Raw genomic sequence first — 14,810 nt, forward strand, 5'->3', positions numbered from 1 at the left:
TTTTGTATACTATCAAATCTCCCCTCATTCTCCCATGATCCTTGAGGAAGAGTTCTCGATTCCACGATGTCTATGCTAAACTAAACCTCTTCTGCCTTCATCACATGATCATATCGCTCCACTCCCTGTATATTCACAAGTCGATCACGTGTGTCTATCCTCCTGGGAGCATAACTGTTAGCACAATACTAGATCAGGGTTTGATTCCCACTGCTGTCTATAAGGAGTTTCTACCTTCTCCCCATGACTGCTTCCTCAAACATGTACGGTTGGGTTTAGTGAGTTGTGGCCATGCTGTGTTTGCCCTGGAGCTGTAGTGACACTTGTGGGCTGTCCAGCACAAAATTCACTGATTTTTATACGACCCGAAACATCAAATTTCACTGGATGATAAACGATAGAATATCTGCAGATGCTGAAATCCAAGTTTTGAATGGCTTGTGACAAATAAAACTAATTTTTCTTTCTTTATAATCTAACAGTATCGTAAAATGCTACTGTTGTATCGGCTTTCACCATTACCCATGACTGCCCATTCCAGGCACCTCCTGGTCTCTGTGTAAATAAAACTTGCTACACACATCTCCTCTGAACATGCCTTTCACCTTAATGCCCTACAGCCGAGCATCAGAGAAAGGGGGCAGATTTGATAGAGGTACATATAGGAAATTATGAGGGGTGTAGATAGGGTAAATGAAAATAGGCAAATAGGCTTACAACTGAGGTTGGGTGAGACTAGAAGGCACGGGTGAAAATAGAACTATTTAGGGGGAAGAGCAGAGTGAACTTCTTCACTCGGAGAGTGGTGAGAGTACAGGACAAGCTGCCAGTGAAAGTGGTGGATGTGGGTTTGACTGCAACATTGAAGAGAAGTTTGGATAAGTACATACAGTAAGTACAGGAGCCTCAGTAGCACAGCAGTTAGCACGACACTATTACAACTCGGGCCATTCCAGAGTTCAATTCCTTCATCCTCTGTAGGCAGTATTCGTATGTCCTCCCTGTGGAACGCTCAAGGTTTTCTCCAGATGCTCTGATTTCTTCCCACAGTCCAAAGACGTACTGGGTATTGTAAATTATCATTGGTCATTATAAATTGTCCTGCGATTTGGTTAGGGTTAATCGGGTTTGTTGGGGGTTACTGGCTGGCACAGCTCAAAGGGCCAGAAGGGCCTACTCTGTGCTAGATCATTTAATTAATAAATAAAACACCTGGGTGGGATGGGCCAAAGGGCCAGAATGGCTCAAAGGGCCGAAGGGCCAGCAGGGCTCGAAGAGAAAGGCCAAAAGACCTACTCTGTGCTATATCATTTAATAATTAAATAAAAACTCCTGGGTGGGAAGGACTCCAGGTGCAGGTCCTTGGGACTAGTCAGAAAAACAGTTCAGATAACTCCACCATAGACAGTTCCAAACCTGGCTGTGAAAGGGGCAGGGTTGGGCATGGGGCTAGCAACCCCATCATGTAAAAACCCTAGAGCTACAGAAATGCCAACAGAAGCTCCAAATACCTCATCCCTAAGAGAGGAAGGATCTTCCAAGATGGGCTACGCCTGGGGACAACTTGAAAGACTGGCCCAGGACAGAGGACTCCTGTGAACTGCTGGTGGTGGCCTGTGCCCCAGTAGGGGTGATGGTTTTAAGAAGAAAACAGACTAGATAGGCTGAAGGTCCTGTTTCTGTGCTGTGGTTCTCTATGTCTCCATCACACAACAATGTGAAAGTAAGAGCTGTACTTTTAAAGTGTCTCTTTAGAGCAGCCCAACTCACGTTACAGCGTGAAGTGCAGTCACCGTGATAATGTAAAGAATGCAGCAGGCAATTCGTGGGCCCCACAAAGAGAAGGGTGTAAATGACCCGAGAATCTGCTCCAGCAACACTGATGAATGGAACACAGCAGATCTGTCTTTCTGTGTAAAACAAAACACTGTACCCACCCTGGTGATGGCAGTTTGCAATTCAGTCCTGTAAATACACTAACAGGAACCTACATCAACTTCCTGCCCGGCTTGATAAAATACCAGCAGACGTGATAGTAATTTTTCAGGAAATAATAAGTTCTGTAAGAAACTACCAAAGTTTGCGGTCATCTCCCTTTACTAGTTGGACTGCAGCACTGGCACAGTTTGCAACATTTCTGATCAGGACCCTTCATCTGGAGTACACTCTAATACTACGCCATGAAGTGAGTGCCAAATGAACATTTCCCTTGGACCAGAAGTCTGCAGCTGAAACCTGTTTGGAGTGCGACTTGAACCCACAATACAGAACACAGAAACAGGCCGTTTGGCCCGCGATGTCTTTGCTGAGCTCAATGCCAAAATATCATAAATCTCTCCTCTATGTACATAAGGCACATTGCTCCAAATTCATATTTCTATCTAAATTTATTTTGTAAAATGTTTTGAGATATAGTGTGGAATAAGACCCGTTGGCCCTTGGAGCTACACTGTCCAGCAATCCCCCAATTTAATCCTAGCCTAACTGCGGGACAATTTAGAATGATCAATTAACCGGCCAGCCAGTACACAAGACCATAAGGAGCAGCATTAGGCCATTTGGTCCATCAACTCTGCTCTGCCATTCAATCATGGCTGACCCTTTCTTCCCATCCTCAACCCCATTTCACTGGCTTTCTCCCCGTAATGTTTGATGCCATGTCCAATCAAGAATCTATCAATCTCTGCCTTAAATAAACCCAACAACCTCACCTCCACCGCTGCCTGTGGTAAGAAATTCCACAAATTCACCACCCTCTGGCTAAAGAAATTTCTCCGCATCTGTTTTAAATGGATGCCCCTCTATCCTGAGGCTGTCTCTCTTGTCCTAGACTCTCCCACCATGGGAAACATTCTTTCCACATGTACTCTGTCTTGGCCTTTCAACATTCAAAAAGTTTCAATGAGATACCCCCCCCCCCCCACGCCCAATCCCTCTAAATTCCTGTGAGTACAGACCCAGAACCATCAAACTTCCCTTGATAACTCTGTCATTCCTGGAATCATTCTTGTGAAACACCTCTAAACCCTCTCCAATGTCAGCATATCTTTTCTTAGTTGAGGAGACCAGATCTGTTCACAATACTCAAGGTGAGGCTTCGCCAGTGCCTTATAAAGTCTCAGCATCATATCCCTGCTCTTGTATTCTAGACCTCTTGAAATGAATGCTCACATTGCATTTGCCTTCTTCACCACCGACTCTACCTGCATATTAACCATTAGGGTGTTCTGCACAAGGACTCCCAAGTCCCTTTGCACCTCAGATTTTTGTCACCATTTAGAAGATAGTCTGCACATTTTATTTCTTCTACCAAAGTGCATAACCATGCATTTTCCAACATTGTATTTCATTTGCCACTTTCCTGCCCATTCTCCTAATCTGTCCAAGTCCTTCTGCAGCCTATCTGTTTCCTCAACACTACCTGCCCTTCCACCAATCTTCGTATCATCTGCAAACTTGGCAGCAAAGCCATCTATTCCATCATCTAAATAACTGATATGCAGCATAAGAAGCGGTCCCAACACCAGCCCCTGTAGAACACCGACCATTGCGGAACACCACCAGTCACTGGCAGCCAACCAGAAAAGGATCCTTTTATTCCCACTCACTGCCTCCTACCAATCAGCCAATGCTCTAACCACGTTAGTAACTTTCCTGTACTACCATGGGCTCTTAACTTGGGAAGCAGCCTCATGTGTGGCACCTTGTCAAAGGCTTTGGACAGTGGGAGGAAACTGGAACACTCAGAGGAAACCCACACAGTCACAGGGAGAATGCACAAACTCTTTAGAGGCAGCAGTGGGAATTGAACCTGGGTCACCGGTACTGTAAAGTGTTGTGCTAACTACTACACTACCATGCCAAGCCTCTTAAAACAGCAGTACCTTGTCTGCTTCCACCACTATGCCTGGCAGCCTGTTCCAGGCACCTAGCACTCCCTGTGTGAAAACTTACTCCACACATCAACAGGGCATGTGCTACAATGAAAAGTTGGACAAACTTGGGCCGTTTTCTCTGGAGCGGCTGAGGGGTGATCGAACAGAGTTTTATAACATTATGAGAGGTATTGATAGAGTAGACAGACAGTATCTCTTTCACAGGGTTGAAATGCCTAATAGCAGAGGGCATGCATTTAAGGTGAGAGGGGGTAAGTTCAAAGGAGATGTTAGGGGTAAGTGGTGGGTATGTGGAATGCACTGCCTGGGGTGGTGGTAGAGGCAAATAAATTAGGGACTTAAGAGGCATTTAGACAGACACATGAATGTGAGGAAAATGGAAGGATATGGACTTTGTGCACGCAGAAGAAATTAGCTTAGTTGACCATTTGATTACTAATTAATTGGTTTGAAGCAACACTGTGGGCTGAAGGGCCTGTTGTTCTATCTCCTTTAAAATCTCCCCCTTTCAACTTAAATTTATGCCCTTCAGTATTTCACCTTCTGCCCTGTGAAAAAGATTCTGACTGTCTACCCTGTTCATGGGAGAAAACTCAGAAAACAAAAGTGCAACGGTGGGATTTGCAGGATAGAAATGTGAAGTACTAACCAGGCAGGATTCCCTGAAGGTTAATCTGCAGGTTGAGTCGGTGGTAAGGAAGGTAAATGCAATGTTAGTATTCACTTCAAGAGGACTAAAACATAAAAGCAAGAATGCAATGTTGAGGTTTTATAAGTAATTCTTCAGGCCACACATGAAGTATTTTGAGCAGTTTTGAGCCCCTTATCTTCAGGGTGTGCTGACATTGGAGAGGGTCCAGAGGAGATTCAGGAAAATAACCCCAGAAATGAAAGGAATAATTCCAGTATGAGAAGCATTTGATGGCTTTAGACCTGTACTCGCTGAAGTTTAGAAGAATGAGGGAGGAGGCACTGACATCGAGATAGAGTAGATGCGGAGAAGTTTCCTTTGGGGGGGGGGGGCATGGGAGTCCAATATCAGAGGGCACAGCCTCAGACTTGAGGAACATCTATTTAGAATAGAGATGAGGAGGAATTTCTTTAGCCAGAGGGTGGTGAATCTGTGGAATTCATTGCCACAAACACCGTGGAGGAAAAGTCATCGGATATACATATTTAAAGTGGAGGTTGATAGGTTCTTGATTAGTAAGGGTGTCAAAGGTTACAGGGAGAAGGCACGGAACTGGGGTTGAGAGGCGTAATAAATCAGTCATGATGGAATGGCGGGGCAGACTCGATGGGCCCATTGGCCCAAGTCTGTTCCTATGTCTTGTGCCTCTCCTAACTTTATAAACTTCCAATAGGTCTGGTAAAACTAAGTGGTCTTCTGACACAGAATAAAGAATAGAATCTTGAGTTCTGAGCTCTGCCTGTTAAACAAAAAAAAACATTCTTATAAAATAAACCTGGAAGCCACTGTTCTTACTCTCCCTCTTACCCATTGGAAGGGGAAGTCACATGTCACAGAGAACACACTGATGGCAAAACCTCTCCAAATGCTTGCTTAAGTCAGAACCTAAACATCTCAAATAACATTGCTAGATCTATTATTTCAAACACAGCTACTAAAAAGACAGCAAATTCTCTATAGATTATGATGAGATTATGTTTCTTTTTGGGCACAGTAACACAGCCTACATTCTGGTCAGCAATGACGAAATCAGATTGCTTTAACTCTGAACCAAGCACATTACAAACTTTATTAAAACAACTGCATAGAATCCAGCCAGGGAAAACATGTTGTGGTAATTTCAGGAAATAAGAGATTAACTCAAATTGCTAAACTCCATCCATGTAAATTTGTTACAATCCAAACATTTTCCATGGTAAAACTCCCCACAACCTCTGGATCATGTGCTTAATCTCAGTATCCAGAATAGGGCAGTCTGGGTCTCCGAGTTTTAATGCCCCCCCTGGTATTTTACCAACTTCTGGGACTTTCATAATTTGCCAGTGGTCCAGTCCCACCCGAGCGTGCCTGGCACGCGAATCACAGAGTACAGACCTGGGTTGGGTTGTAGAGTTCTTGCAGAGGGCTCCTTGATCCTTTCCTGCAGCAGACGTCCATCCCAAATGGTGTCCGGCGCATCACTGCAGAGTAAGAGACGAGACCAAAGTTAGTACAAGAGGTCTATCAGTAACTGGCCTCTAGCAACACACTTCCACCTCCCCCCCACCCCAAGTCTGAAGATGGTGATTGTAAGGCCCAATCAAGAGAGCACCAGCATAAGCACTTGGATGACTCTCCAGATCACTATTCAGCGCTGCTCCTTTCTAAATCTTAGATACCGCCAGAAGGCACAAACTGTCTCAACACCATTAATTTAAAGATGGGAAAGGATTCCTTCCTGTCCTTTCAGATCCTATCATCTTGAGCCCCTTGTCATTTTTACCTATCACCTTCCAGCTTCTGGTGCCACTCTCACTCTTCCCTCGCCTATCACAGACTACCCACCTGCCCCTCACCTGGATCCACCTATCACATGCCAGCTCTTGCACCACTCCTCCCTCCATCTCTTTATACTGGCTATCTCCCTTCTACTTTTCAGTCCAGATGAAGGGTCTCAACTCAAAACGTTGATTATCCATTTCTCCCATAAATGCTTCCTAACCCACTGAGTTCCTCCAGCATCTCGTGTTGTCAAGAGAGTATTTATGCCCGATTTCATAAAGTTGTTAACCGGGACTGGAGGGCTCGAGTTATAAAAAGGAGGCCAGAAAGGCTGGGATTATTTTCCCTGAAGCACAGGACAGACAGAGGAATCGGGCTGTCTGAAGACAGAAGGCTTAGGTTTATGGTGACAGAGGAAAGGGAGCAGGTTTTTCCATATAGAGGATGGTGGATATATTGAACAAGCTGCCAGAGGAAGCTCTAGAGGTCGGGCATACTCTCGAATCCAAGCAGTATCTGGTGAACCTCTTCTGCACACCTTCCAAAGCCTTTCTGTAATGGGGCGACCACAATTACACACTATTTAACTGCGAGTTTGTACATTATTACAGCCTTACTGACTTGGGGTGTAAATTATAAATAAGATCATTAACTTTTAATAGCGATCCGGTATAAATGCAAAACGAGTGTTTGAAAAAGGGGAGCGAGTCTTCATATAGGATTTAGGCAACACATTGAGCATTGGTGCTTTACACTAACATCTAACGCCAGAAAAGCCTATACCTTTCATTCATCCTTTAGAATCCTTGTCAAGATGGTGGTGAACTGTGCTCTAGATATTGCTATTCAGTAGGCAGCCACGATACTTTGACTCATTGTTAATAAATGACAAGAATAGTATTTTCAGGTCTTAGAGCACTATGAAGCTTTAGGTTTCTGACAACCAAGTCCAGCTCCTAGCTTTCATGTGTGGCTTAGCTACTAAGCCTGGTGGAACCATTTCTACTGACCAGAGAAAAGACAAAGGTGGGTTACTGGTGCCTTAAAACCAGCTGCTTCAGGCAGATGGGGCTTGTCAGCTGTGGTTGGCAGCTCATCTATAACCATATAACAACTACAGTACGGATCTAGGAGAACAAAAACTCTCATCTCAAACCTCCATTGCCTTGTGGTTATACCCCCTCGTGGGGAAGGCTTTGGAAGTAAAACCAGAGGAAAAATCCGGAGCTGGAGTCCCTAAGGCAGTCCTAAGTTGAGTTCAACATTGTCTGGCAACTCCTCCGAAACTGCTGGTGCCAAACTGATCGATCTCTGCTGTTCCTTTGGATCCATCAGCTGCTGAGAAGGGAACCTGCTGCGTGGGCAACAGCTCGCTCTCCATATCGTACTGCCCTGGCTTGCACAGCATGTAGACAACTAGGACACAATATCCACAGTCAGCCCTGACCAACGGAGTGCCTCGGAGCACTACAGCATAGAAACAAACCTTCAGCCCATCTAAAGTGACATAAACAAAATGCTGGAGGAACTCAGCAGGTCTGGTAGCATCTATGGAAAAGAGAAAACAGTCGATGTTTTGGACCAAAACCCTTCCATCAGGACCCATGCAGGAAACGACGACTGCTTATTCATTTCCATAGATGCTGCCTGTCCTGCTGAGTTTCACCAGCATTTTGTTTGTCTTGATCTGGATTTCCAGCATCTGCAGAATCTCTTGTGTTTTTAAATTAATAATTGAAACTCTACTGTTGAAACTGCTTCCAGAATTCCCCTGACACAATTTATTTAAAGTCTTCATTCTGAGATAGATACAACAGAAATCCCTGTCTGAAAGTAGCTGTTCATAATTAAACATTGATTGAGACGCAAGCTGAAGCTTTTGCCAAAATATCATAATCCTTATAATCCCGTAACTGCTTATTTTAAAGGCTCCCATTTGTCATAATGAAATGCTTAATGTCCCCTACCATTCTAAAATCAAGTCAAGTCTATTGTCATTTAACTATATACATGTCTATAATGTATATAACCACATAATGTATATAGAAACGAGACAATGTTTCTCTGAACCAGTGTGAATGCACAGTAGTACACCTAACACACAATAACTTATGAAGGCAAGGATAAAATCTACAGATGAATCATAAATAAACTAAAGTGCATTAATATTAAATATTGTATGGTACAGAACAGATTAACCAGTGACAATTCAAATACGATGTGACAGGAAGTTCAGAAGCCTAATTACCCGGGGAAAAAATTATTCCTCATTCTAACTGTTCTTATTTTTTATGCATCACCCTGATGGTAGACAGTCAAAGAGGATGCTGGCTGAATGCAGGGCCCTCACAATACAAAGAGCCCTGCATGCCCAGTACTCCTGATAAATGTCCCCAATGGATAGTTAGGAAGTCCTGATGTTCCTCTCAGCAGTTCTCACAGTCCTTTGTACGGACTTCTGGTCCAATACTCAACTGCTCCCATACCAGATGGGGATGCAACTTGTCAGAATGCTCTCAATGGTGCTGTTCCACACATAACCTAAAAACTACGGGCATTGAACCACATGGACAGATAGCTGACTATCTACAAGACCTCATCCTCCATATCGGTAGTCTCCAACCTAATGCCATAAACATCGATTTCTCTAACTTCCTGTAACCACTCCCCTCTGTTCCTCAACCCCCCCCACTCCCACATACTCCAGTGACCCTCATGACCTGCCCATCACTTCACTCCAGATGCCACTCCTTTCCCTTTATTCCATAGTTCACCGTCCTCTCCTACCAGATTCCTTCTTCTTTAGCCCTGCCTTCTACCCAGTTTCACATAATCACCCCCTACCCCTCTCTCCTAGTCTCACCGATCACCTGCTACTTGTACTCAGCCTCTCCCCCCACCTTCTTCTGGTTTCTGCCTCCTTCCTTTTCAGTCCTGATGAAGCGTATAGGCCTAAAAGAAATCAACTGTTTATTTCCCTTCATAGATGCTGCATAACCTGCTGAGTTCCTCCAGCATTTTTGACATGTTTCTCGAGTTTACACTGTGTACCATTATGTGGAATTTGATGGGAGAGAAACAGTTTTACCTGATTGAGAGATAGCAACACCTGCCTTCATAAAACATGCACAAAGGTCTTACCATGGTGCCATTGGGCAGAGGACAGTGGGAGACCGAGTCAGTGAAGAGGAAGATAGAGCAACATATTTCCAATTCAAGGTGGCTTGTTAACACCTACAGAACTTGGAAGGAGAGTGCTCGTAGTGGCCTTGTCTTTGTAGATGACGGTAGAGAGCAAGGTAAAAGTTAAATTTATCAAAGTATGTATATGTTACCATATACTACCTTGAGACTGGCTCTCCACAGACCCCTGGAACATCTGGACAGCAAAGATGCATACATCAGGACACTCTTTATCGATTACAGCTTGGCATTTAACATCATCATCCCCTCAAAACTAATCAATAAACTCCAAAACCTGGCCCTCGATACCCCATTGTGCAATTGGATCCCGGATTTCATCACTTCTAGACCCCAGTCAGTTCAGATTGGCAAAAGCATCTTGCCCACAATCTCCACCAGCACAGGATCACCAGAGGGTTGTGTACTTGGCCCCCTGCTCTACTTGCTTTACACCTATGTGTGGCTAAGTGCAGCTCCAACACATCATATAAGCTTGTTGTGGGCATGAATCAGCATGCAGGGGGGAGACTGAAAATTTGGCCGAGTGGTGTAACAACAATTTCTTACTCAATGTCAGTAAGACCAAGGAACTAGTTGTGGACTTCAGGAGAGGGAAACCAGAGGTCCATGAGCCAGTACTCATTGGAGGATCAGGAAGTGGAGAGGGTCAGTAACTTTAAATTCCCGGTGTCGCGCTCTCAGTGCATTTGTCCTGGATCCATCATTACAAATATTATTGTGAAGGAAGAACAACAGCACCTCTACTTCCACGGGAGTCTGTGGAGATTCGGAATATCATCAAAAGATATGTGGTAGAAAGTGTGCTGACTGGCTGCATTACGGCCTGGAATGGAAACACCAATGCCTTTGAGCAGAAGATCCTACAAAATGTAGTGGATTCGGCCCAGTACATCACAGGTAAAGCCCTCCCAACCATTGAGCACATCTACATGAAATGTTGCTGTAGAAAAGCGGCATCCATCAAGGATCCTCACCACCCAGGCCACGCTCTTTTCTCGCTGCTGCCACCAGGTAGAAGGTACAGGTGCCTCAGGACTCACACTACCGGGTTCAAGAACAGTTACTACCCCTCAACCATCAGGCTCTTGAACAAAAGGGGATAACTACACTCATTTAAAAACTCTTACCTTGTTATTTCATGCTCACTATTTATTTATACAGTCAGCTCTCCTTATCCACGGCTTCCGCATGCACGGATTCAACCAACCGCAGATCGGGAAAACACGGAAGTTCTCTCTCTCGCACTCGTTGTTTGAGCATGTACAGACTTTTTTCTTATCATTATTCCCTAAACAATACAGTATAACAACTATTTACGTAGCATTTACATTGTATTAGGCATTATAAGTAATATAGAGATGATTTTAAAGTATAGGCAGTCCCTGGGTTATGAACGAGTTCCGTTCCTGAGTCCGTCTTTAAGTCGGATTTGAAGTTGGAACAGGTACATCTGGTATGTAGCCTCAGTTAGTAAAACGTTTGTCTTAGTATATAGTATATATTTTACCTTTCTATTCATATAAAACACTTAAGAAACATATGTATTTCAATAATTAAACCACTGCATTGCTTAGTAATAATTGTAGCTTTCATCGAGGCAGGGGCTTTCAAATGCTCCATTAAAATTGTTCTGATCACTGACCGACTGTAGTCTAACGTTTTTACAATGACCGACGGCGTTTCACCTCTTTCCGATCGCTTTATTACTTCCACTTTATTTTCAATCGTGATCACTTTTGTGAACAGAAACACTGCAGATTCAGAATTGCGCTGGGTCCTAAAGTCCACCACTCTGATATAGGTTAAATAAGGTCTGGGGTTCCGCTGGGTCCTAAAGACCACCACACTGAGACAGGTTAAATAAGGGACTTGAGCATCCGCATTTTTTGGTATTTGCGGGGGGGGGGGGGGGGGGGTCCCAGAACCAATCCCCCGCGGATAAGGAGGGCCGACTGTATTTGTATTTGCGCAGATTGTTTACAGTTAACAGTTCCTGATGTTTACAGAATACGGTTACTTTTCTAACTATGCCTGCAGAACAAGAATCTCAAGATTGTATGTAGTGACATGTATGTACTCTGATAATAAATTTTACTTTGGACTTTGAGATTCATTTTCTCGCAGGCATTTACAGTAAATTAAAGAAATAAAACAGAATTTATGCGAAACTACCAGGGGTAAAATTGCCAGGGGCAGTGATAGAGGCTAAGACATTAGGGACATTTAACAGACTCTTAGATAGACTCATGGACGACAAAAAAATGAAAGGGTTAGATTGATCTTAGCGTAGGTTAAAGAGGTACAACATCAGGGTTATTAAGCCCTGTACCGTGCTATGTTCTGTGTTAACATATGTGACTTTAAGATTCATTTTCTTAGACATTTACAGCAAAATAATTAAATACAATAGAACTTAAGGAAAACTGTACATGTACTAAGACTGGCAAACAACCAATGTGCAAATGAAGACAAATTGTGCAAATAAAAATTGAAAAAATACAGAGAAAATGGGTTGCCTAGTCCTTGAAAGCAAGTCTTTAGGCTATGGAATCAGTTCAGAGTTGTGGTGAGTGAACTCATCCATGGTGGTTGAGGATTGAGATTGACGCTTTGAGAGGTTCTTTCAACAAAGTATTATTGAGCATTTTCGGGGAATATTGTAAACGGAACATCTCATCCAGACTTTACATTCTCCTCCTAAAAATGGCAGAGGGAAGATGATGGACAGTCTTGAGTGCTAGCATATCTATACCACATATAACACTGATGAGTGATGTGCCTGAGACAACAAAGAAAGCAGTGAAGCTGCTAGGGCCAGAACTGCCTTTGCAAAACCAGACTATTTTTCTCTAAATACGAATTGGTGGTAGTTAAAAAGCTCTGAGAAAACTATTGAAGATTGTTGTTGGTAAAGGTCAAGAGAAGCTTCATAAAGGTACTCAAAAATATGAGATCTTTCGAAAGAGTAAATATAGAGAACTTCTATTTACAGCTGAATCAATCAGAGAAAACAAATTTAGACACACAGAGAAAGAGGATGAGCAGTATTTTTATCTAAAGTGAGTCACTGTGATTTGGCAGGGGAAGGTAATTCAGCTGAAATTGGATTGGATAAATAATCGCCTAATAAAAATCTACAGGGCTCTAAAAAGTGCAGAAGTAATTGGAGAGGTGTTCCACTGGCCAAGTAGACTAAGTGGCCTTCTGTGGTATTTTTGACTTGACTTCAACTAATCTTTTGAGATATTTTCTGTTAAAATGCTGGCATATACATTTAAAGAAACACACAAAATGCTGGAAGAACTCAATAGGTCAGGCAGCATCTATGGGACATTTTGGGGCAGAGACCGGAAAGGAAGGGAGAAGAAGCCAGAATAAGGTTGGAGGAGGGGAAGGAATACAAGCTGGCAGGTGATGGGTGAAGCCAGGTGAGCAGGGAAGTGGGTGAGTGGGAGCAGAAGGGGGAATGAAATGAGAAGATGGGAGGTGATAGGTGGAAGAGGAGGAGGAATCTGATAGTATTCTGATGTATTCAATAAAAACTGAATTGAACTCCTTTACCATAGCATTATGAGATTAGGTAGTGTTCAGATTCAATTATTTATCACATATACATTGAAACATACAGTGAAATATGTCATTTGCATTAACAATCTAAGGACATGCTGGAGGCAGCCCGCAAGTATTGTACACATTCTAGAACCAACCTGAAACGTCAACTGTTTAGTCATCTCTATAGATACTGCCACAGATACTCACCTGTTGAGTTTCTCCAGCATTTTGCCTGTGCTGCATGCCCACAATGTTCAGCAAAACAAGCCCTTTTCCACACACACACACCCCTCCAACCCCAGGACAGTCTGCCTCTTGGCCTCCAGTCTCCATTGCACTCATAGACATTGGGCCTTTAGCTTCCCCAATAGACTCAAACTTAGGGCTTTGGTCATCGGGCCTCAACTTCCAGAGCTGCGATTGAAGATACAGTGAAAAGTTTTTGTCTGTGCGCCACCCATATAGATCACTGCATGCATAAGTATGCTAATTTAACAAAAAGAATATCATGTTACAATCACAGAGAAATTGCGGTGCAGGCAGATAAATGAAGTGCAAGGGCCTTCAAGGAGGTAGATTGATTCTGATTCTTTTATTTATCACATGTGCATCAAAATATGCAGTGAAATCATCCACCCCCAGGACAGGCAGGGACATCGACTGCATCACCAATACTTAAATACATTTGTCAACCGTAATCCAGACAAATGTGAGGTGTTGTACTTTCGAAAGTCATATGCAAAGGGACAGTACGCCGTTAATGACAAGACCCAACAGTGTTGATGCACACAGTATTCTTCGGGTCCAAGCCCAAAAGTGGGAATCAATAAAGGATGCTCGACAGCTGTAACAGGGTTTGAATGCCATAATCTCCTATAAAGTTAAATCACGCAACATGGGGGGCAGCAGATCTTCACTTCCATATGAGCTCAATGCCTTCTATACTCATTTTGACCACCAAAACAGGGAGGAACCATTGCACATCCCCCACATTTCCTGATGATCCTTTGGTCTCAGCAACTGAAGACGACATTCAGGCTGCCTTCAAGAGAGTGAATTCAAGGAAAAGCATCTGGTCCAGTCAGAGAATCTAGCCAAGTACCGAAGAGCTGTGCTGGCCAACTGGCGAGTGTGTTCATGGGTATCTTCAACCTCTCAGTTCAGCAGGCTGTGGTTCCCACATGCTTCAAGCAGCCTTTAATTGTACCGGTGCCCAAGAAGAGCGTGGTAATCTGCCTCAATGACTATTGTCCCAGGCACTTACATCCACTGTGATGAAGTGTTTTGAGAGGCTGGTGTTGAAACATATCATCTCTTGTCTGAGTGGTGACTTGGATCCGTTCCAATTTGTCAACCAGAGCAACAGGTCAACGTTTCCACAGCAGATACCACCTCATTGGCTTTTCACAGTCCTGGAAAACCTGGACAGCAAAGGTGCATACATCAGGATGCTCTTTGCCAATTACAGCTCAGTATTTAATACCATCATCCCCTCAAAACTAATCAGTAAACGCCAAGACCTGGGTCTCAATACCCCCTTGTGCAACTGGATCCTAGATTTCCTCATTTGCAGACTCCAGTCAGTTCAGATGGGCAAAAACATCCCCACAATCTCCATCAGCACAGGTGCACCCCCTGCTCTACTTGCTTTACACCCATGACTGTGTGACTAGGTACAGTTCCAACACCATATACAAGTTTCTAAT

The 14,810-nt window shown here is 43.6% G+C and overlaps 1 protein-coding gene across 2 annotated transcripts in view; it reads right to left on the minus strand.

Moving 5' to 3' along the window:
* chst11 (carbohydrate (chondroitin 4) sulfotransferase 11) overlaps positions 1-14,810 on the minus strand; it is a 217,857-nt gene that overhangs the window by 125,543 nt on the left and 77,504 nt on the right. For both annotated transcript variants that reach the window (XM_073058809.1, XM_073058808.1), the window contains exon 2: positions 5,962-6,047. In XM_073058809.1, the coding sequence (XP_072914910.1) occupies positions 5,962-6,047 (86 nt within the window). The remainder of the gene's footprint in view (positions 1-5,961; positions 6,048-14,810) is intronic.

Source organism: Hemitrygon akajei, chromosome 10 (assembly GCF_048418815.1).
Source record: "Hemitrygon akajei chromosome 10, sHemAka1.3, whole genome shotgun sequence".
NCBI lineage: Eukaryota > Metazoa > Chordata > Chondrichthyes > Myliobatiformes > Dasyatidae > Hemitrygon > Hemitrygon akajei.